Source organism: Manacus candei, unplaced genomic scaffold, assembly GCF_025592945.1.
Source record: "Manacus candei isolate 608988 ecotype Guabito, Panama unplaced genomic scaffold, ASM2559294v1 h1tg000399l, whole genome shotgun sequence".
Taxonomy (NCBI): domain Eukaryota; kingdom Metazoa; phylum Chordata; class Aves; order Passeriformes; family Pipridae; genus Manacus; species Manacus candei.
Genome location: NW_026138447.1, coordinates 1 through 19,262, shown reverse-complemented (window position 1 = coordinate 19,262; position 19,262 = coordinate 1). Strand labels below are relative to the sequence as shown.

Here is a 19,262-nt window from a genome sequence, read left to right as displayed (position 1 = left end):
TTTAGGGGATTCCCTAAATTTCAGGATTCCCTAAATTTGAGGATTCCCTAAATTTGGGGGGGAATGTCCCTAAATTTGAGGATTCCCTAAATTTGGAGATTCCCTAAATTTGGGGATTCCCTGAATTCGGGGGTTTCCCTAAATTTCAGGATTCCCTAAATTTGGGGATTCCCTAAATTCGGGGGTTTCCCTCCTTTCCCGGGGTGTCCCCACCCCATTTTTGGGGGGGTTTCCTCCTTTCTGGGGGATTCCCCCCCCCCAACCATTTCACTCGTGTGGGGTTGGAGATTTTTCGGGTTCATTTCGCTGGTTTTTGGTGGTTTTTTTTCGCGTGGTTTTTTTCCCTTTTTTTGTCGTTTTTTAACCATTCCCGGAGCCAATTCCTGCCCTTTTTTGGGGTAAAAAATTGGCTTTTTTTTTACTTTAAAACTCCTTTATTTTTTAAAAACCCCAAACCCTTCCGGGGGGGCTTCACCTCCCCCTCCCCTCCCACCCCCCCAACAGGCGCTTTTTTGGGGGGGTTCCCCCCCCCCCCTCTTTTTTGGGGGGGTTCCCCCCCCCCCTCTTTTTTGGGGGGTTTCCCCCCTCTCCCCCCTCTTTTTTGGGGGGTTTTCCCAGGATTTGAGTCCTTCCCTGTTTTTACTGTCTGGATTTGCTGTAGGGGGGGGGGTCTCGTGTGTCCCCCCCAAAATCCCCCCCCCCAAAAGTAAAGCTTATATTTATATCTCTGCTTCCCCCCCCTCTCTTTTTTTGGGTCGTTTCGGTGTCGTTTCGTTATTTCTGCGCCCCCCCCCCCTCAAAAAGTTTAGGGGAGACCTTTCCCCAAAATCCCACCCCCCCCAAAATCCCACCCCCCCAAACTGATCCCCCCCCCAGGGGAGGGGGCTGGGGGGTCTCTGTGTCCCCCCCCTCAATTTTGGGGGGTCCCCTCGTGCCAGTGGGAACAGGGACACCCCCCAATTAACACCCCCCCCCCCAGACCCCAAAGCCCCCCCCAGAGACCACCCAGACACCCCCCCCAATTAAAGGGGTCCCCTGGGTGCCCCCTCCCCATCCCAGAGCCCCCCAAATCCCCCCCCCCAAATTAAAGGGTCCCCTGGGTGCCCCCTCCCCATCCCAGAGACCCCCAAATCCCCCCGCCCCAAATTAAAGGGGTTCCCTGGGTGCCCCTCCTCATCCCAAACCCCCCCCGGACCCCCCAAATCCCCCCCAAAATTAAAGCGGCCCCCCCTCCTCATCTCCAAATTCCCCCAACCTCCCTCCCAATTAGAGGGGTTCCCTGGGTGCCCCCCCCTCATCCCAGACCCCCCCAAGCCCCCCCAGGATCCCCCAATTTCCCCTTTTTCCCCCCAATCCCCCCCCAATTAGGGGGGTCCCGGCTGCCCCCCCCCTCCGACAGCCATTAACGGCCTTCCCCTCCCCCAGCCCTGCACTCCCCCCCCAATTAGAGGGGTCCCCTGAGCGCCCCCCCCTCATCCCAAACCCCCCCGCACCCTCCGGACCCCCCAAATCCCCCCCGAAACCCCCGGTCGGGCTTTAGGACCCAGCACCGGCCCCGCGCGCCGCCGGCCCCGCCCCCTCGGCCCCGCCCCTCCCTCCCGCGGGGTCACGTGACCGCGGTCACGTGGGGGCCATCATGGCGGCCTCCATGGCGGCGGCGAGCGGCGGCTCCGTGACGCGGCGGCTGCTGCGGGGAGCGGCGCGGGGGCTCAGCGGGGCCGCGGCCGAGGAGCCCGAGGCGGCCCCGTGAGGACCGGGGGGCCCGGAGGGCGGGACGGGGCGGGGCGGGTGCTGTCCCGCGCTCGGGAGCGGGCCCGGGGCTGTCCCGGGGCTGTCCGGGTCTGGGGGGGGTTCCCGGTGCTGTCCCGCGCTCGGGAGCGGGCCCGGGGCTGTTCCCGGTCCCGGAGGGGTCCCGGTATTGTCGCTGTCCCGGTGCTGTTCCCGGTTCCGGTGGGGTCCCGGTTCCAGGGGAGTTTCCCGGTGTTGTCCCGGTGCCGATCCCGGTGCTGTCCCAGGAGGGTTCCCGGGGCTGTCCCGGTGCTGATCCCAGTGCTGTCCCGGTGTTGTCCCGGTTCCAGGGGGGTTTCCCGGTGTTGTCCCGGCGCTGTCCCGGTGCCGATCCCGGTGTCGTTCCCGTTGCAGGGTGAACGTGGTGTTCGTGGATCGCTCCGGGCGGGAGGTGCCGGTTCGGGGCCGGGTCGGGGACAACGTCCTGCACCTCGCCCAGAGACACGGGCTGGAGCTCGAGGGTGGGATGGATCGGGATCGGAATCGGGAATGGGGTCGGGAATGGGAGACACGGGCTGGAGCTCGAGGGTCGGGAATGGGAGCGGGAATGGGATCGGGAATGGGAGACACGGGCTGGAGCTGGACGGTGGGATGGGAACAGGGGTGGGAATGGGAATGGGGGGCGTGGCCGGGGGTCCCGGGGGGTCCCATTGTTAACGAGGGGGGGGAATCTCAGGGGTCCCACTGCTGACAGGGGAGTCCCAGGGGGGTCCCGCTGCTGACGGGGGTCCCGGGAGGGGTCCCGGGAGGGGTCCCAGGGGGGTCCCGCTGCTGACGGGGGTCCCGGGGGCTCCCCCAGGCGCCTGCGAGGCCTCCCTGGCCTGTTCCACGTGCCACGTTTACATCAGTGACCCCCACCTGGGGCGGCTCCCGGCCCCCGACGAGAGGTAACGGCCCCCCCGGGGACCACCCTGACCCCCCCAGACCCCACAGCCCCCCCCCCGGGACCACCCTGACCCCCCAGACCCCACAGCCCCCCCCGGGGACCACCCTGAGCCCCCAAGATCCCACAAACTCACTCTGATCCCCCATCGACCCCACAGCCCCCCCAGACCCCACCCTGACCCCCCTAAAACCCCCCCAGCCCCTCCCACACCCCAACCCCCCAATCCCTCTCTCCATTCCCCCATTTCCCCCCCTCCCCTCCCCATCCCCTCCCTCCCCCCCTTCAGAGACCCCTCCCCACCCCTCGGGGACCCCCGTGGGCCCCCCCAAAGCCCCCCCCGTGTGTTCCCCCCCCAGGGAGGAGGACCTGCTGGACCAGGCCCCGCTGCTCCAGGAGAACTCCCGGCTGGGCTGTCAGATCCTGCTGAGCCCGGCCCTGGAGGGGGCCCGGATCGGCCTCCCCCGGCTCACCAGGAACTTCTACGTGGATGGGCACGTCCCCAAACCCCACTGACCCCCCTCCAAACCTTACTGACCCCCCCAAACCCCACTGACCCCCCCCAGACCCCACTGACCCCCTCAGACCCCACTGACCCCCCCCAGACTCCACTGACCCCCCCAGACCCCACTGACCCCCCCAGATCCCACTGACCCCCCCCAGACTCCACTGACCCCCCCCAAAAGGATGGACACCCCCGAAAGGATGGACAAACCCCCAAAGGATGGACAAACCCCCAAAAGGATGGACACCCTAAAAAGGGATGGACACCCCCAAAGGATGGACGCCCCTCCAAAGGCTCTGGATTTGGGATAAGGAACATTCTGGGTTAATAAACAGATTTTTTTTTTTGTCTGAGCTGGTGCTTGGGGGCATTTTGGGGGGGGTGGAGGGTCCCTCCCTGTCCTTGGGGGGTCCCTGTCCCACTCTGGGAGGGGTCCTGTCCCCATTTGGGGGGTCCCAGGCCCACTCTGGGAGGGGTCCTGTCCCCATTTGGGGGTCCCTGTCCCCATTTGGGGGGTCCCAGTCCCACTCCGGGAGGGGTCCTGTCCCCATTTGGGGGTCCCAGCCCCACCTGTGTCGCTGCCCCGCCCCGGGGGTCCCTCCCCGCCCCCCCGCAGCTGGGGTGGGTTAAGGGCCGTTCCCGTTCCCGATCCCATTCCCGGGGCTGTTCCCGATCCTGTTCCCGGGGCCGTTCCCGCTGCCGGGGGGTCGGGATGGGGGAGCAGCCGCTGTTCCTCGAGGGGCAGCCCCCCGACTTCTCGCTGCTCCAGCGCCTGCTCTGCCTCGAGCCCGAGCCCTGCGACCCCCCCGCGCTCCTCCCGCCGCCCCCCGCACCCGGCGGGGCCGCGACCCCCCGGGACCCCCCCAGGTGGGAACCGGGAACGGGGGAACCGGGGGAGCTGGGAGGGAATTGGGGGTCCCGGGACACGGGGTGGTCCCACCGGGGAGGGAATGGGGGGTACCGGGACCTGCTCCTGTCCCGGGAGAACCGGGAATGGTCCGACCGGGAGGGAACCGGGAGCACCGGGGGGAAGGACCGGGATAACCGGGACTGGTCCCACTGGGAAGGAACCGGGACCCCCGGGATGGCCCCGGGAATCGGGGGGGGGGTGTCCCCACCTGCCCCCCGTTCCCTAACGGCGTCCCCCGGTCAGGGCGGGGGTCCCGGAGCCCCCCCCGCGGCCCCGGAGCCCCCCGGGGGAGGGTCTCACGTTCCTGCAGGAGTCGGTGCGGCTGCTGAGCCCCCCCGAGCCCCCCCCGGCCGCTCCCGCCGCACCCCTCGACACCCCGGGGGTCCCCCCGGCGCCCACCGGGACCCCCGAGGCGCTGGGTCTGATCAGCCTCCAGTGCCGGCACCTGGACGGCGGGACCGGGACCGGGATCGGCACCGGGATCAATACCGGGATCGGGATCGGGATCCACACCGGGACTGGCACTGGGATCAGGAACGGGATCGACACCGGCACCAGTAACGGGACTGGGACAGGCAGCGGGATTGGCCCCGGGACCAGTAACGGCGCCGGGATCGACACTGGGACCAGTAACGGCACCGGGATCGACACTGGGACCAGTAACGACCCCGGGCCCGGCCCCGGGTCCGGGCGGCGCCGCAAACAGGCGCTCCCGCAGCGCGGGGCGGACCCCCGGGACCCCTCGTTCCGGGGGGTGACGCTCCGGATGCGCCTCGGGGACCCCGCGGGGGGCGCGGGAGACACCGGCGACCCCCCCCTCCTCATCAGCGCCCGCAGGTACCGCCCGCGGGACCCCCGGGGGGCTCCGTCCGTCTGTCCCGGGAGGTCCCGTCCGTCTGTCCCGGGGGGGCCCCGTCCGTCTGTCCCGGGGGGGCTCCGTCCGTCTGTCCCGGGGGGGCTCCGTCCGTCTGTCCCGGGGGGGCTCCGTCCGTCTGTCCCGGGGGCTCCCGTCCGTCTGTCCCGGGGGAGCTCCGTCCGTCTGTCCCGGGGGGGGCACTTTTGGGGACCCCCAGACCTTCCCCTGCCCTGTCCCTCTGTCCGGGCTCCCCTTCCCTCCCCCCACCCCCGGCAAAGACCCCCGAGGGCTGTCCCCATATGGGGGGGTCTCTCCCCATTCTGGGGGACTCCCCATTCCGGGGGGAGCTCCCCCATTCCGGGGGTGTCCCCGTTCCCCGCGGGGGGGTCCCCGCTCCCCCCCTGACCCCCCCCCTTTCCCGCAGGGCCCCCCCCCCGCAGCCGCGGCAGCAGCAGCTCCGAGGACGAAGCTCCCCCCGCGCAGGGTAAGATCGGGGGTTTTGGGGGGTTTGGAGGGTTTTGGGGGGTTTGGGGGATTTGGGGGGTCTGGGGGCGCCCCCCCCGCACCCCCCCTAACGCCGGCGGGTTTTGGGGGTCCCCCCCCAGGGCACAAACGCTGCGCGTCCTGCAAGACCCGCCGGACCCCCCTGTGGCGAGCGGCCGAGAACGGGACCCCCCCTGTGCAACGCCTGCGGCATCAGGTGAGGGGACCCCCCCGGGACCCCCCCGGGACCCCCCCGGGGACCCCCCCGAGCCCCCCGAGGTGACCCCGAGCTCTCCCGGCAGGTACAAGAAGTACCGGGTGCGGTGCCGGCGCTGCGGGAGCGTCCCCGGCAGGAGCGGGGGGGGGACCCCCAAAGCCCCGTCCTGTCCCCTCTGCGCGGGGCGGGGACCCCCCGGACCCCCCCGCGGCGACAGGAGGTGACGGCGGGGACCCCGCCGGGGGTGGCACTGGGGGGGTCTCTGGGCACCGATTAAATGTCGTGGTGTGCGTGGCGAGGGCGTGTCACCGTGTCACCGGCGCGGGGGGGGCGCGGGGGGGGGCACGGGGGGCACGGGGGGGGCACGGGGGGAGGGCAGAGGTGACCGGGGGGGGGCACAGGGTGGAGATTCCTGTCCCTGGACATGGGAGGGGGGCAGGGACAGGGTTTGGGGGCAGGGACAGGGGACAATTCCCTCCCGGAGATCCCCAATTCCCCCCCCCCGCCGGGAGACCCCAAATTCCCCCTCCAGAGACCCAAAATTCCAACCCACGGACCCCCAGAGTCCCACCAGGGACCCCCCCCCCAGATACCCCCCCTTGGAACCCCAATTCCCCCAGAGACCTCCAATTTCCTCGGAGACCCCCCCCAGAGACCCCCCAAACCCCCCAAAGACCCCAATTCACCCCCCAGAGACCCCAAACTCCCCTCCCAGACCCCCCCAATCCCCCCAGGCACCCCCAGAGACCCCAATACCCCCAGAGACTCTCCCAGATCCCTCCAATTCACCCCAGAGACCCCCAGAACCCACCCGGGGACCCCCAGTTCCTCCCCCCCGGACACTCGTGGGTTAAGGTCCGCCCCTCCCCCCTCCGGCCCCGCCCCCGCCCCGCCCCCCCCACCCCCCGTGACGTCACGGCCCCACCGGGTCCGTTCGCCGCCGAAATCGAACGGTCCGGGGGGGTCCTGGGGGGGTTTGGGGGGTCCCGGGGGGGTCCCGGGTCACCGGGGGGGTCCGGGAGCAGCTGGGGGGGGCCGGGGGGGCTGTTGGGGGGGGAATTGGGGGTCTCGGCAGGGGGGGGGATTTTGGGGTCTTGGGCAGCGCTCGGGGGTCTCCGGAGGGTCCCCGAGGGAAATTGGGGGGGTCTCGGGGGGGTCTCGGGGAGAATTAAAAGGGTCCCCGGGGGGAGATTGGGGGTCCTGGGGGGGTCCCAGCGGGGTCGCGTCAGGGGGGGACTGGTGGAAGTTCCTGGGAGGAGTTGGGGGGTCCCTGGAGGGCAACTGGGGGGTCTCGGGTGGGTCCCTCGGGGGGGGGGAATTGGGGGTCCCAGCTGGGTCCCTGGGGGGGTCCCTGACCCCCCCCGTGCCCCCCCAGCCCCCCATGGCTCTGCGGTTCGCGGCCCCCCTCCTGCGCCTGGCCCGGAGCGGAGCCCGCTGGGGGGGCACCGGACCCCCCCCGGCAGAGGGTGAGTGGGGGAGACCCCCCAGAACCACCCCCGGACCCCCCCCCCGGCAGAGGGTGAGTGGGGGACACCCCCAAAATCACCCCCCGGGACCCCCCGGCACGGGGTGAGTGGGGGAGACCCCCTAAAACTTCCCCCTGGGACCCCCCCGGACCCCTCTGAGACCCCACGGGGGGGGCACGTGGTGTCAGTCATGGGGCTGTGACCCCCCCCTTGGGGTGAGACCCCCAAAACTGCCCCCGGGACCCCCCCCGGACCCCCCAGGACTGCTGGGGGGGGGGGGGTTGTCTCACGATTCAGCCCCGGGGGTCCTGCTGTGCCGCCCCCCCCTCACCGGCTGTGCCCCCCCCCTTCCAGCGCCCCCCCCCTTCGACTGGCAGGACCCGCTGGGGCTGGAGGGGCTGCTGAGCCCCGAGGAGCGGCTGCTGAGGGACAGCACCCGAAAATACTGCCAGGAACGGCTCCTGCCGCGGGTGCTGCGGGCAAACCGGGACCAGGGTACCCCAAAAACAGCCCCCAAAATCACCCTGAACCCCCTGACCCACCCTGAGACCCCCCAAATCACCCTGACCCCCCTGAGACCCCCAAACACCCACTGACACCCCCCAGGTCCTGCCAGGAACGGCTCCTGCCCCGCGTGCTGCGGGCAAACCGGGACCAGGGTACCCCAAAAACACCCCCAAAATCTCCCTGAGCCCCCCAAAACACCCTGAACCCCTCGACCCACCCTGAGACCCCCAAACATCAAACCCCGAGCCCGCCTGACATCCCAAAACCCCCTCGAACCCCCCCAAAAGCCCCCTGACTCCCCCATATTCCCCCAACCCCCCCCGGACCTCCTCCGACCCCCCTGAACCCCCAAACCCTCCCCAACCCCCCTAAACCCCCCCAACCCCTCTCTCCCCTCCCCACAGCCCCAAGGGGGGGGCAGGGCCTTGAGGGACCCCAAAACCCACCCCGGGGTTCCCTCTTTGCCCCCCCCCCCCCCATTTGAGACCCCCCCTCACCCCCCCTTTGCCCCCCCCCAGTGTTTGACCGGGAGATCGTGAACGAACTGGGGGCTCTGGGGGTCCTGGGCCCCACCATCCAAGGTGAGGGGGGGCTTTTGGGGGTCCTGGGGGGGCTCTGGGGGGGCTCTGGGCGTCCTGGGCCCCACCATCCAAGGTGAGGGGGGGCTTTTGGGGGGGCTCTGGGCGTCCTGGGCCCCACCATCCAAGGTGAGGGGGGGTCTGGGGGGGCTCTGAGGGTCTTTGGGGTCCTCGTGGTGTGGGGAGGGAGCTGTGGGAGGGGCACAAGGGGGGGTCCCCGGGGGGGTCTGCAGGGTATGGGTGGGGTCCGTGTGACACTGGGGGTCTGTGGGTGACACTGGGATGACTCTGGGGGTCTCTGTGTGACCCTGGGGGTCTCTGGGGGTCTCTGTGTGACCCCGGGGGTCTCTGGGGGTCCCTGTGTGACTCTGGTGGTCCCCAGGGTATGGCTGTGCAGGCACCACGTCCGTGGGTTACGGGCTGGTGACGCGGGAGCTGGAGCGCGTGGACAACAGTTACCGTTCCCTGTGACCCCGGGGGTCCATGGGGGTCTCTATGATGACTCTGGGGGTCTCTGTGTGACCCCGGGGGTCTCTGTGTCCCCAGGGTACGGCTGTGCAGGCACCACGTCCGTGGGTTATGGGTTGGTGACGCGGGAGCTGGAGCGCGTGGACAGCAGTTACCGCTCCCTGTGACCCTGGGGGTCTCTGGGGGTCCATGGGCTGACCCTGGGGGTCTCTGTGTGACTCTGGGGGTCTCTATGATGACCCCGGGGGTCTCTGTGTCCCCAGGGTACGGCTGTGCAGGCACCACCTCGGTGGGTTATGGGTTGGTGACGCGGGAGCTGGAGCGCGTGGACAGCAGTTACCGCTCCGTGCTCAGCGTCCAGTCCTCGCTCGTCATGTTCCCCCTCTGGGCCTACGGGACCCCCGAGCAGAAGGAGAGGTTCCTGCCCCCCCTGGGTGAGACCCCCGGCCCCGGGGGGGGGTCTGTGGGGCGGGTTGGGGGGTCTGTGGGGCAGGAGGGGCAGGAAAAGGGATCTGGGGCAGGTTGGGGGTCTGTGGGGTAGGAGGGGGGTCTGTGGGGTAGGATGAGGGATGGGGGGGCTGTGGGGGCAGGAAGGGGGGCAGAGGAGCAGCTTGGGGGGTTATTGGGGCAGGAGGAAGGTCTGTGGGGCAGGACGGGGGTCTGTAAGGGAAGAGCGGGGTCAGGGGGACAGGAGGGGGGTCAGAGGGGCAGGAAGGGGAGTCTGGGGTAGGTTGGGGGTCTGTGGGGTGGGAGTGGGGTCTGTGGGGCAGGAAGGGGGATGTGGGGCAGCTCCGGGGGGTCTCCGGGGTGCCCCTGACCCCCCCGTGCCCCCCAGCCCGGGGGGAGCTGTTGGGCTGCTTCGGGCTGACGGAGCCGAACCACGGCAGCGACCCCGGCTCGATGGAGACCCGGGCCCGGCACAACCCCGGGGGGGGCTCCTACACCCTGAGGGGCACCAAGACCTGGTGAGACCCCCCCCGAACACAGGGACCCCCCCAGGACCCCTCCAAACCCCCCTGACGCACCCTAAACTGCCCCCCGGCATCAGCCATGCACCCACACCCCAAGGGGCATGAAGACGTGGTGAGAGCCCAAATCACCCCCCTTGAACCCCCTTAGACCCCCTTAAACCCCCCCAAACCCCCTCTAAACCCCCCCAGACCACCTCTAAACCCCCCCAACTGCCCCCAAATCCCCCCCAACCCCCTCTAAACCCCCTTAAACCCCCTCTAAACCCCCCCAAGCCCCCCCAACGCCCCTCTCGCCCCCCCAGGATCACCAACTCGCCGGTGGCCGACCTGTGCGTGGTGTGGGCGCGCTGTGAGGAGGACGGCCGGGTCAGGGGCTTCCTGGTGGAGCGCGGGACCCCCGGGCTGAGCACCCCCGGCATCGAGGGCAAGTTCTCCCTGAGGGCCTCGCCCACCGGCCTGATCGTCCTGGACGACGTGGAGGTGCCCCAGGGCAACCTGCTGCCCAAGGCCGTGGGGCTGGCGGTCAGTGGGGGGGTCCTGGGGGGCTCTGGGGGACTGGGGGGTCCCAGGGGTGTCCTGCTGCCCAAGGCCGTGGGGCTGGCGGTCAGTGGGGGGGTCCTGGGGGGGTCCAGGGGGGCTGGGGGGCTCTAGGAGGGTTGTGGGGGGCTCTGGGGGGGTTTTGGGGGGTCTCAGGGGGGTCCTGGTGCCCAACACTGGGGGGCTGCTGGTGAAGGAGAGGGGTCGTGGGGAGTCCTGGGGGTCCCCGTGACCCCCCCCGTGCCCCCCCGTGCCCCTTTGGCTGCCTGACCCAGGCCCGGTACGGCATCGCCTGGGGGGCAGTGGGGGGGTGCTGGGCACAACATGGGGGGCTGCTGGTGAAGGAGGGGGTCCTGGGGGGTCTCAGGGGGTCTCAGGGGGTCCCAGTGACCCCCCCGTGCCCCCAGGGCCCCTTTGGCTGCCTGACCCAGGCCCGGTACGGCATCGCCTGGGGCGCGCTGGGCGCGGCCGAGTCCTGCCTGGAGACCGCCCGTCAGTACGTCCTCGACAGGTACCCGGGGGGGTGGGGGGTTAAAACGGCCCGGGGGGGGTCGGGGAGGGGGTCTCCGTGCCCCCCCAACCCCCCGCGTGCCCCCCAGGAAGCAGTTCGGGGGTCCCCTGGCGCGGAACCAGCTGGTGCAGAGGAAGCTGGCGGACATGGTGACCGAGATCGCGCTGGGGCTGCACGCCTGCCTGCGCCTCGGCCGCCTCAAGGACCAGGGCAGGTGGGCTTGGGGGGCTCGGGGGGGCTCGGGGGGGCTTTGGGGGTGGTCAGGGGTGGTCCTGGGGGCGGTCAGGGCCTGTGTGTGTCCCCATCCCTGTCTCCAGTCTGGTCCCTGTGTCCCTGTCCCCGTCCCTGTCCCCACAGAGCCAACCCCGGGATGGTGTCGGTGCTGAAGGGGAAATTAAGGCACTGGGAATGACGTGGGAATGACGTGGGATAAGCTGGGGGGGTCCAGGGGGTCCAAGGGGGTCCCAGAGGGGGTTCAGTGTCCCTGTCCCCCTCCCCCCAGGGCCAGCCCCGAGATGGTGTCGATGCTGAAGCGCAATTCCTGCGGGAAGGCTCTGGGGGTCACAGGGGGTGACAGGGGACACAGGGGGGGCCCAGGGGGCTCTGGGGGGTCCCAGAGGGGGTTCAGTGTCCCCATCCCTGTCCCCACAGAGCCAGCCCCGAGATGGTGTCGATGCTGAAGCGCAATTCCTGCGGGAAGGCTCTGGCCATCGCCAGGGACGCGCGGGACATGCTGGGGGCCAACGGGGTGTGCGACGAGTTCCACGTCATCCGGCACCTCCTCAACCTCGAGGCCGTCAACACCTACGAGGGTACCGCGGGGGGGGGGGGCTGGGGGGGCCTGGGGGGGCCGGGGGGGGGTCCCGGGGGGGTCCCGGGGGGTCCCAGGGGGGTCCCGGGGCTGACGCTGAGGTCGGGTCTCCCCACAGGAACCCACGACATCCACGCGCTGATCCTGGGCCGGGCCATCACCGGGATCCAGGCCTTCGCCCCACCCAGGGGGACGTAGCGGGGACAGCCAGGACATGGGGACACCAGGGACAGCAGAGGGACATCGAGGACATGGGGACACCTGGGACAGCAGGGACACCAGGGACAACGGGGACATCGAGGACATGGGGACACCAGGGACAACAGGGACACCAGGGACATGGGGACATCCAGGACATGGAGACACCTGGCACTGTGGGGACACCCAGGACACGGGGACACCCGGGACACCGGGGTCAGCTGGCACCATGAGGACAGTGGGGACACCCATCAGGGACAGCGGGGACAGCAGGGAGGGACACGGAGCCACCTGGACACGGTGCCACCGCCCGGACTCATTGTCACCAACTGGGACTGGTGTCACTGACGGGACTCGGTGTCACTGACGGGACTCGGTGTCACCACCCAAACCAGGTGCCACTGGCAGGACCCGGTGTCACCAAACCAACCCCGTGTCACTGGTGAGAACTGGTGCCACCCTTTGAACCTCGTGTCACTGGTGGGACCCGGTGGCACCAGCGGGACTTGGTGTCACCAACGGGATTCGGTGTCACCGAGGGGACCTGGTGTCCCCAACAGGACCTGGTGTCCCCAACAGGACTCAGTGTCCCCAACAGGACCTGGTGTCACCAGCAGGACTCAGTGTCCCCAGCAGGACCTGGTGTCCCCAACAGGACTCAGTGTCCCCAACAGGACCTGGTGTCACCAGCAGGACTCAGTGTCCCCAGCAGGACCTGGTGTCCCCCCCCCAGCCCCGCTGTCACTCGGTGTCACCGAGGGGATTTGGGGTCCCCCGCCAGCCCCACTGTCACTCGGTGTCCCCCCCAGCCCCGCTGTCACTCGGTGTCCCCCCCAGCCCCGCTGTCACTCGGTGTCACCGAGGGGACCCCGGTCGTGCCTTCGCCGTCCCCGTGGCCACTGAAGGCCGGGACGGCCCCTCCCCCTGTGCCAGCCCCCGTTAATGAACATCAGCGCTCATTAACCCTCCTCGGCAGCATTAATTGACCCACCGGCCCCCCCCAGGTCCAGCTCTTGGGGGGGCTCCAGCTCTTTATTTGGTCTCAACACCAACGGCAACAGCAACACGGAAAAAACCCTTTTGGGGGCCAAAATCCCCCCGGCTCAGGGGTTGGGGGGGGGGCCTGAAGGTTTGGGGGATCCCAGAAGGTTTGGGGGGGATCCTGTGGCTTTGAGGGGTCCCAGAAGGTTTGGGGGGGGTCCCGTGGGTTTGAGGGGTCCCAGAAGGTTTGGGGGGGTCCTGTGGCTTTGAGGGGTCCCGTGGGTTTGAAGGGGTCCCCTCAGGCCTTGTGCTGCAGGTACAGGGCCCGTTAAGGTTCGGGGGGGCCCTGTAAGGTTTGGGGGGTCCCTGGGGCTCTCTTTTATGCCCGGGGTGCCCTCATGCCTCGTTCTGCAGGCACAGGTCCCTGTAAGGTTTGGGGGGTCCCTGTAAGGTTTGGGGGGTCCCAGCAAGGTTTGGGGGGTCTCTCTCAGGCCCAGGGTGCCCTCATGCCTCGTTCTGCAGGCACAGGTCCCTGTAGGCCTCCTCCATGGAGCAGCAGACCCGGCGCAGCTCGTCCTGCGCCCTGTCCAGGCTCTCCATGACCTCGGCCAGGTCCCGCAGGCGCCGCTGGATGCGCTCGTTGTGGAGCCCGTAGAGGCGGAAGAGCCGCTCCTCCAGCTGCTCCGCCAGCACCGACACCTGCGCGGGGGCAGCGCTGGCACCGGCCCCGCTCCCCGGGGCGAGCGGGGGCAGCTGTGCCCACCCCGCACCGGCCCCGGGCCCGCGGGGGCAGCTGTGCCCACCCCGCACCGGCCCCGGGCCCGCGGGGGCAGCTGTGCCCACCCCACACCGGCCCCGGGCCCGCAGGGGCGGCTGTGCCCACCCCACACCGGCCCCGGGCCCGCGGGTCCCCCCGGGGCGAGCGGGGCAGCTGCGCCCACCCCACACCGGCCCCGCTCCCGGCCCGGCCCCGGCGAGCGCCACCTGAGCCCCCCCGAGCCCCCCCGGTAGCCGCGGTGGCCACCGAGCGCCGCGGCCGCAGCTGCCGGGCCGGGGCTGTGCCATCTGTGCCAGGGCCTGGGGACGGTCCCCGGCTCGGAGCGGGGCCGGGGGGCAGCTGCGGCCGCGTCCGGGGGGGCCCGGGGGGGGTTTCACGGCCCGGGGGCGGCAGCTGGGGCCGGGCAGAGCCGGGGGAGCCCTCGCGTGTGTCTGGCCCGGGATAACGAGCTCCTGGAATGCCCCGGCCCCGGGATAACGAGCTCCCGGGATGACCCAATCCCGGGATAACGAGCCCCCGGAATGCCCCGGCGCCGGGATAACGAGGCCCCGGGATGACCCAGCCCCGGATAACGAGCTCCCGGAATAACGAGCCCCCGGGATAACGAGCCTCCCGGGATAACGACCCCCGGGCTGCCCCGGGCTGACCCACCTGGAGCAGGAGGGAGCTCCTGAAGCTGCTGAGCGCAGCTGTGGTCGCTCTCGCGGCCGTCGTTGATGCGGGAGATGAGCCCCTGCACCCGCTGGCGCAGCCCCTCCACGCGCCCCGACACCCGCGACAGGTACCGGGAGGAGCAGGGGGGCGGCTCCGGCCGTCGGACACGGACACGGAGTCAGGGACAGGGGATAGGGACGGGGAACACCCACAGGGACATGGAGCAGGGACAGTGACCCCCCGACAGGGATAGGGACACACCAACAGGGACATGGACACAGTGACAGGACACGGGACAGGGGACACCCACAGGGACAGGAACAGGGACAGGGACACACCGACGGGGACACAGGGACAGGGACATGGGACAGGGACACACCAAGGAAGAGGATGGGGACCCCCTGGGAGGGTCACAGACCCCAGAGAGACAAGGACCCCCATCAGGGATGTGCACCCCACCGGGGAGGGGCATGGGGACCCCATCAGGGACAGGGACCCCTTCTCAGGGACAGGGACCCCTCCTCGGGGCACAGGGACCCCCCATCAGGGATGTGCCCCCAATGTGGAGGGGATGGGGACCCCACTGTGAGGGTCCCAGACCCCCAGGCACAGGGACCCCCTCCTCAGGCACAGGGACCCCCGTTTTTTCCCCCCATTTCCCTCAAACCCCTGGCAGGGCACAGGGGAGGGTGGTACCTGTCGGGGTCCTCTCCGAGGGGCTCTCTGGGGTCCCTGCCCGGCCCCCCGTCCTGCTCGGGACCCTCGGGCTCCTTCCGCGACATCCCGGCCTTGGGGGGCTGCGGGGAAGGACCCCCGGGTTGGGGACACTGCCGGGGGGCTGTGGCACCCCCAACCCGGGCCAGGGGCCCAGGGGTGTGTTGGGGTCCCACAGGTGGGGTTGGGGGTCCCGGGGGTGGTTTGGGGGGTCCCTGGGTGGGTTGGGGGTCCCGGGGGTGGTTTGGGGGTCCCGGTGCCGGCACTGACCGGGGGGGCCGCAGCTCGCGGGACCCCTCAGCCGCCCCTCACACCGTGGTGGGCGGGACCCGCCGGGTGACTGACACCCGCGCCGGCCAATCAGCGGCCGCCTCTCACACCGCGGCACTAATGATTGGGAAGGCGGGCGGAGCCCCGTGGATGACTGGCATCCGCACCGACCAATCGGCGCCCGCAGCGGCAAGAAAGCAGCCAATCAGGGGAAAAGGCGGGAAAGGAGGGAAGGGGCGGGGAATGGAGCCGCGATGGCGCCGGGGGGTCCCGGGGGGGTCCTCGGGGGGGTTTTGGGGGGTCCCGGGGGGGTCTTGGTGGGTCCCACGAGGGTCTGAGGGGACAATAAACCTTCCCCAAGCGCTGCCCCACGCACGGTGTCCACCCTGCACACACAACAGGAACGGCCGGGCCACGGCACTTTATTTGGGGAAGGGTCCCTGGGAAGGGACCCCCGAGGACGAGACCCCCCAGAAACGAGGGTAAGGAGTGGGGTGGGGGTCACACGTCCAGGCGGCACAAGGGGCTGTCGTAGACCATCTGCAGGTTGACTCGGTGCCCCAGGAGCTCGCGGATGTTGTTGATGCCGTATTTGATCATGGTGGGTCTGGGGGAGATGGGGGAAGGGGGGGGGTCAATGGGGCGCCCCCTCCCCAAATTGGGCACCCCCCCCGGTGCCCCCCACTCACCGCTCCAGCGAGAGCCCCCAGGCGATGACGGTGACGTTGTCGGGCAGCCCCATGGGCCAGCAGCAGCTCGGGCCGGAAAACCCCGAGTTTCCCACCTCCACCCACTTCTTCAGGCCTGGGGGGGCAGAAACGGGGGGGAGATGGGGCACCCCACAGACCCCCCCACACTGCCCGACCCCCCCACAGACCCCCCCGCACTGCCCGACCCCTCCCCAGACCCCCCTGCACTGCCCACCCCTCTCAGAGCCCCCCCTTCCTGAGAGAAGGAGTGAGGGAGGGGGGCATCACCCCACAGACCCCCACACACACTGCCTGAACCCCCCCACAGACCCCCCCCACCCTCCCCAGCCCCCCAAGACCTCCTGCCCTAATTGAGGACCCCCTTTCCTAAGTGTGGGTGACCCTCGACCCCCCCCCGCCCCAGAGCCCCCTGCTCTAAGGGAGCTCCCCCAGACCCCAGGACCCCCCTGCTGTTGAGGGGGGGGCCCCCCAGGACCCTCCCCAGGCCCCAAGGACCCCCACTCTAAGTGAGTTCCCCCAGAACCCCCCCCCAGGACCCCCCTGCTCTCAAGGGGGGGTCTCCCCCACACCCCTCCCCAGATCCCCTGCTGTAACTGCAGCCCCCCTACCCTAACTGGGGGGTTCTCCCCCCAACTCCCACCCCCACCCAGGACCCTCCAGTCCCCCCCAGACCCCCCCTCACCCTGGTGGTAGCTGAACACCCCCAGACCCCCCCAGACCCCCCCCCCCAGACCTCCCAGCCCCCCCTCACCCTGGTGGTAGCTGAACACCCCCCTGAGCCCCCCCGAGCCCCCCAGGCCCCCCTCACCCTGGTGGTAGCTGAACACCTCCATGCTGGGCTCGGTGTAGGGGTTGTAGGCGGGTTTGAAGCGCAGCCGGTCCAGCCCTTTGGGGGGGACACAGGAGGGGTCAGGGGGGGTCTGGGGGTCCCAGCGCCCCCCCCAGTGCCCCCCCCCCGTACCCAGCTTGGCGAAGAACTGGCGGAGGGTGCCCATGAGGTGGCCCAGGGTGAGCCCCCGGTCGGCCACGACCCCCCTCGACCTGGTGGAACTCGGCCAGGTGCGTCGCGTCCAGGCTCTCGTTGCGGAACACCGCGGTCGATGGAGAAGTATTTCACGGGGCTGAACTTCTCCTGGGGGCGAGGGAGGGGCAGGTGAGACCCCCCCGGGGCTGCCCCGGACCCCTCGGAGCGCCCCCGAGTTCCTCTGACCCCCCCACACCGTTCTGACCCCCCGAAATCGTTCGGATCCTACGGAACAGCTCCGACCCCCCTTAAATCCCACTGACTACCACTGAACCCCACTGAGGCCCCAAAACCACTCTGAGCCCCCCAAAACAATTCTGGGCCTCCTCAACCACTCTGGGCCCCCCAAAACAACTTTGAGCCCCCCCAAACTGTTCTGACCCCCTGAAATCATTCGGATCCTACTGACTGGCTCCAATCCCCCTTAAATCCTACTGACCTGCTACCAGACCCCACTGGTGCCCCCAAAACCACTCTGAGCCATCCAAAACAACTCTGGGTCCCCCAAAAAGACTCTGAGCCCCTCCAAGCCACTCTGACACTCCCCAGACCTCTCTGACCCCTCCAAATCCCATTGACCCCTCCCAAACCCCCCTTGGCCCCCCTTAAACCTCTGCTGACCCCCTCCAGACCCCTCTTAAGTCCCACTGACCCAGCCCCAAACCCCTCTGAGCCCTCAAATTTCCTCCAATCCCCTAAATTCCTGTGACCCTTTCCAAGTCCCCAGACCCCCCCCAGACCCCCGTGACCCCCCCAGACCCCCGTGGCCCCCCCAGACCCCCGTGCCCCCCCAGACCTGCTGTGCCAGCCGGAACAGGGCCCTGGCACTGGCCGACGTCGTGTGGGTTCTCAGCAGGTTTTTTCGGGGCCTCCTCCACCTTCCACTCGTACCTGTACCTGGGGGGGGCACAGGGGGGGGTTTGGGGGGGTCCGGGGGGGTTGGGGAGGGTGGGGGGCACCCCTGGGGGGGTCGGGTCTCACCCCTGAGAGCCGTATCCTCCCTGGGAGTGAACCTTCTTCACCTTGGAGCTGTACCCCGGGGGGCAGCCGGGGGGCCTCGGCGGGGTCTGGGGGGGCACAACCCAAAGTCAGGGGGGCAACGGGGGGCTGGGGGGGCACAACCCAAAGTTGGGGGGTGGCACGGGGGGCTGGGGGGGCAGGGAGGGGGTCTGGGGGGGCACAGATGTGGGGTGGGAGCAGGGACATTTGGGGGGGTACTGGGATTTGGGGGGGGGGCTCAGAAGGGTTTGGGGGATCAAAGAAATTTGGGGGGTGTTTCCAAGGGGCTTAGAAGGGTTTGGAGGATCAGAGAGATTTTGGGGGGGGGGGGTTCCAAGGGGGCTCAGAGAGATTTTGGGGATCAGAGAGATTTGGGTGGGGTTTCCAAGAGGCTCAGAAGGGTTTGGGGGGATCAGAGATTTGGGGGGATGATCAGAAGGGTTGGGGGGATCAAAGGGATTTTGGGGGGGTGTTTCCAAGGGGCTCAGAAAGGTTTGGAGGATCAAAGAAATTTGGGGGGGTTTCCAAGGGGATCAGAAGGGTTTGGGGGATCCCTGGGACTCGGGGGGAGTTCAGTGGGATTCCAGGGGCTCAGAGGGGTTCAGGAGGGGGCTCAGAGGGCCCCTGTGCCCCCCCCCGGCCCCCCCAGCACCCACCCAGCAGGAAGAAGGTGTCGTGCTGGTCGCGCGCCGGGTGCTGCCTGCGGCTGGAACAGCGCGTCGAAGTTCCAGAAGGAGCTCTCCACGAAGTTATCCGTGGGCATCTCCGTGAACCTGGGGGGCCACCCGTCACCAGGAGGGTCCCTTCCACCCCCCTGAGCCCCCCTTTGCCCCCCCAGGCCCCCCCACTCACCCCATCTCCAGGAAGATCTGGCGCAGCTCCGAGCGCACCTTGAGCAGGGGGGTGGAGGTGCCCGCAGGCCGGGGGCAGCCCCAGGGCAGAGAAGTTTGTAGGGTTTGAAGGGCAGCTGGCGCCAGGACCCCCTGTGGGACACACCAGGGGTCACCCCGGGGCCGTGCCAGGCCCGGGGGGGGGTCTGGGGGGGCTGGGAGCTCACGGACACACGTGGAAATCATCTCGGGCGTCAGCTCCGTCTCCGCCGGCGCGCCACGGCCACGCTGAAGGCGCTGCCCTTGCGGATCCAGAACGACTTCAGGGTCCTGGGGGGGCACCCGGGGGGGGGGTCAGGGGGGTGCCCCCGGACCCTCTGAGCCCCCCCCCCCAGCCCCTCTGGGTCCCCCCCAGACTCACACTTCCAGCAGCAGCTTCCTGCGCTTGAGCTCGGCGCGGTCCCGCTCGGGCAGGGCCTGGGCCCCCCCCGCCCTCACCTGCCCCAGGTGCTCCTGCACCTTGTCCTGCACCGAGGGCACCTGGGGGGGCACGGGGGGGGCACGGGGGTGGGCGTGGGCCCGGCAGGGACCCCCTGTCCCCCCCGGCTCCAGG

At 69.7% G+C, this 19,262-nt stretch overlaps 4 protein-coding genes across 9 annotated transcripts; 2 read left to right on the top strand and 2 right to left on the bottom strand.

Moving 5' to 3' along the window:
* The first annotated feature begins 1,620 nt into the window (after nt 1–1,620).
* On the top strand, nt 1,621–3,529 carry FDX2 (ferredoxin 2). 3 transcript variants are annotated; one of them, XM_051775975.1, is made up of 6 exons: nt 1,621–1,746; nt 2,143–2,249; nt 2,588–2,675; nt 3,031–3,193; nt 3,234–3,251; nt 3,288–3,529. In XM_051775975.1, the coding sequence occupies exons 1-4, from the start codon at nt 1,637–1,639 to the stop codon at nt 3,185–3,187; spliced, it is 462 nt and encodes a 153-aa protein (XP_051631935.1). In that variant the 5' UTR covers nt 1,621–1,636; the 3' UTR covers nt 3,188–3,193; nt 3,234–3,251; nt 3,288–3,529. The 3 variants fall into 3 exon arrangements, with proteins under 3 accessions (XP_051631935.1, XP_051631934.1, XP_051631933.1); XM_051775974.1 differs by having other exon boundaries at nt 3,234–3,529; XM_051775973.1 differs by having other exon boundaries at nt 3,031–3,529.
* A 3,014-nt stretch (nt 3,530–6,543) lies between these two features.
* On the top strand, nt 6,544–12,217 carry GCDH (glutaryl-CoA dehydrogenase). 4 transcript variants are annotated; one of them, XR_007902210.1, is made up of 12 exons: nt 6,544–6,595; nt 7,018–7,108; nt 7,463–7,603; nt 8,134–8,196; nt 8,925–9,095; nt 9,497–9,626; nt 9,935–10,154; nt 10,577–10,680; nt 10,769–10,894; nt 11,332–11,492; nt 11,610–11,752; nt 11,806–12,217. XR_007902210.1 is itself a non-coding variant. In XM_051775978.1 (11 exons), exons 2-11 carry the CDS (start codon nt 7,024–7,026, stop codon nt 11,687–11,689), a joined length of 1,281 nt encoding a protein of 426 aa, XP_051631938.1. In that variant the 5' UTR covers nt 6,544–6,570; nt 7,018–7,023; the 3' UTR covers nt 11,690–12,217. The 4 variants fall into 4 exon arrangements, 3 of the variants coding, with proteins under 3 accessions (XP_051631938.1, XP_051631936.1, XP_051631939.1); XM_051775978.1 differs by having other exon boundaries at nt 6,544–6,570; nt 11,610–12,217; XM_051775976.1 differs by having other exon boundaries at nt 11,610–12,217.
* Nucleotides 12,218–13,038: 821 nt separating this feature from the next.
* On the bottom strand, nt 13,039–15,395 carry SYCE2 (synaptonemal complex central element protein 2). Its single transcript, XM_051775980.1, is given in 5 exon segments — nt 13,039–13,369; nt 14,100–14,135; nt 14,137–14,261; nt 14,800–14,899; nt 15,087–15,395. Coding segments are annotated over 4 exon segments (441 nt in total). The 5' UTR covers nt 14,885–14,899; nt 15,087–15,395; the 3' UTR covers nt 13,039–13,174.
* Nucleotides 15,396–15,492: 97 nt separating this feature from the next.
* On the bottom strand, nt 15,493–19,234 carry FARSA (phenylalanyl-tRNA synthetase subunit alpha; the record flags this gene model as incomplete). Its single annotated transcript, XM_051775983.1, is given in 18 exon segments — nt 15,493–15,693; nt 15,776–15,890; nt 16,605–16,682; nt 16,758–16,830; nt 16,832–16,888; nt 16,890–16,928; nt 17,617–17,685; nt 17,687–17,717; nt 17,802–17,863; nt 17,865–17,887; nt 18,476–18,518; nt 18,520–18,592; nt 18,672–18,721; nt 18,723–18,767; nt 18,769–18,802; nt 18,885–18,916; nt 18,919–18,979; nt 19,071–19,234. Coding segments are annotated over 18 exon segments (1,155 nt in total), but the record flags the coding sequence as incomplete, so codon positions are not given.
* Nucleotides 19,235–19,262: the final 28 nt, after the last annotated feature.

What these genes read in the sequence shown, in the direction of transcription:
- FDX2 (XM_051775975.1), top strand. Translation starts at nt 1,637, where the DNA reads ATGGCGGCCTCCATGGCGGCGGCGAGCGGCGGCTCCGTGACGCGGCGG. An exon ending in GAGGAGCCCGAGGCGGCCCC is followed by an intron (nt 1,747 to 2,142) that starts GTGAGGACCGGG and finishes TTCCCGTTGCAG; the next exon opens with GGTGAACGTGGTGTTCGTGG. An exon ending in CTCCCGGCCCCCGACGAGAG is followed by an intron (nt 2,676 to 3,030) that starts GTAACGGCCCCC and finishes TTCCCCCCCCAG; the next exon opens with GGAGGAGGACCTGCTGGACC.
- GCDH (XM_051775978.1), top strand. Translation starts at nt 7,024, where the DNA reads ATGGCTCTGCGGTTCGCGGCCCCCCTCCTGCGCCTGGCCCGGAGCGGA. An exon ending in CGGACCCCCCCCGGCAGAGG is followed by an intron (nt 7,109 to 7,462) that starts GTGAGTGGGGGA and finishes CCCCCCTTCCAG; the next exon opens with CGCCCCCCCCCTTCGACTGG. An exon ending in CTGAGGGGCACCAAGACCTG is followed by an intron (nt 9,627 to 9,934) that starts GTGAGACCCCCC and finishes TCGCCCCCCCAG; the next exon opens with GATCACCAACTCGCCGGTGG.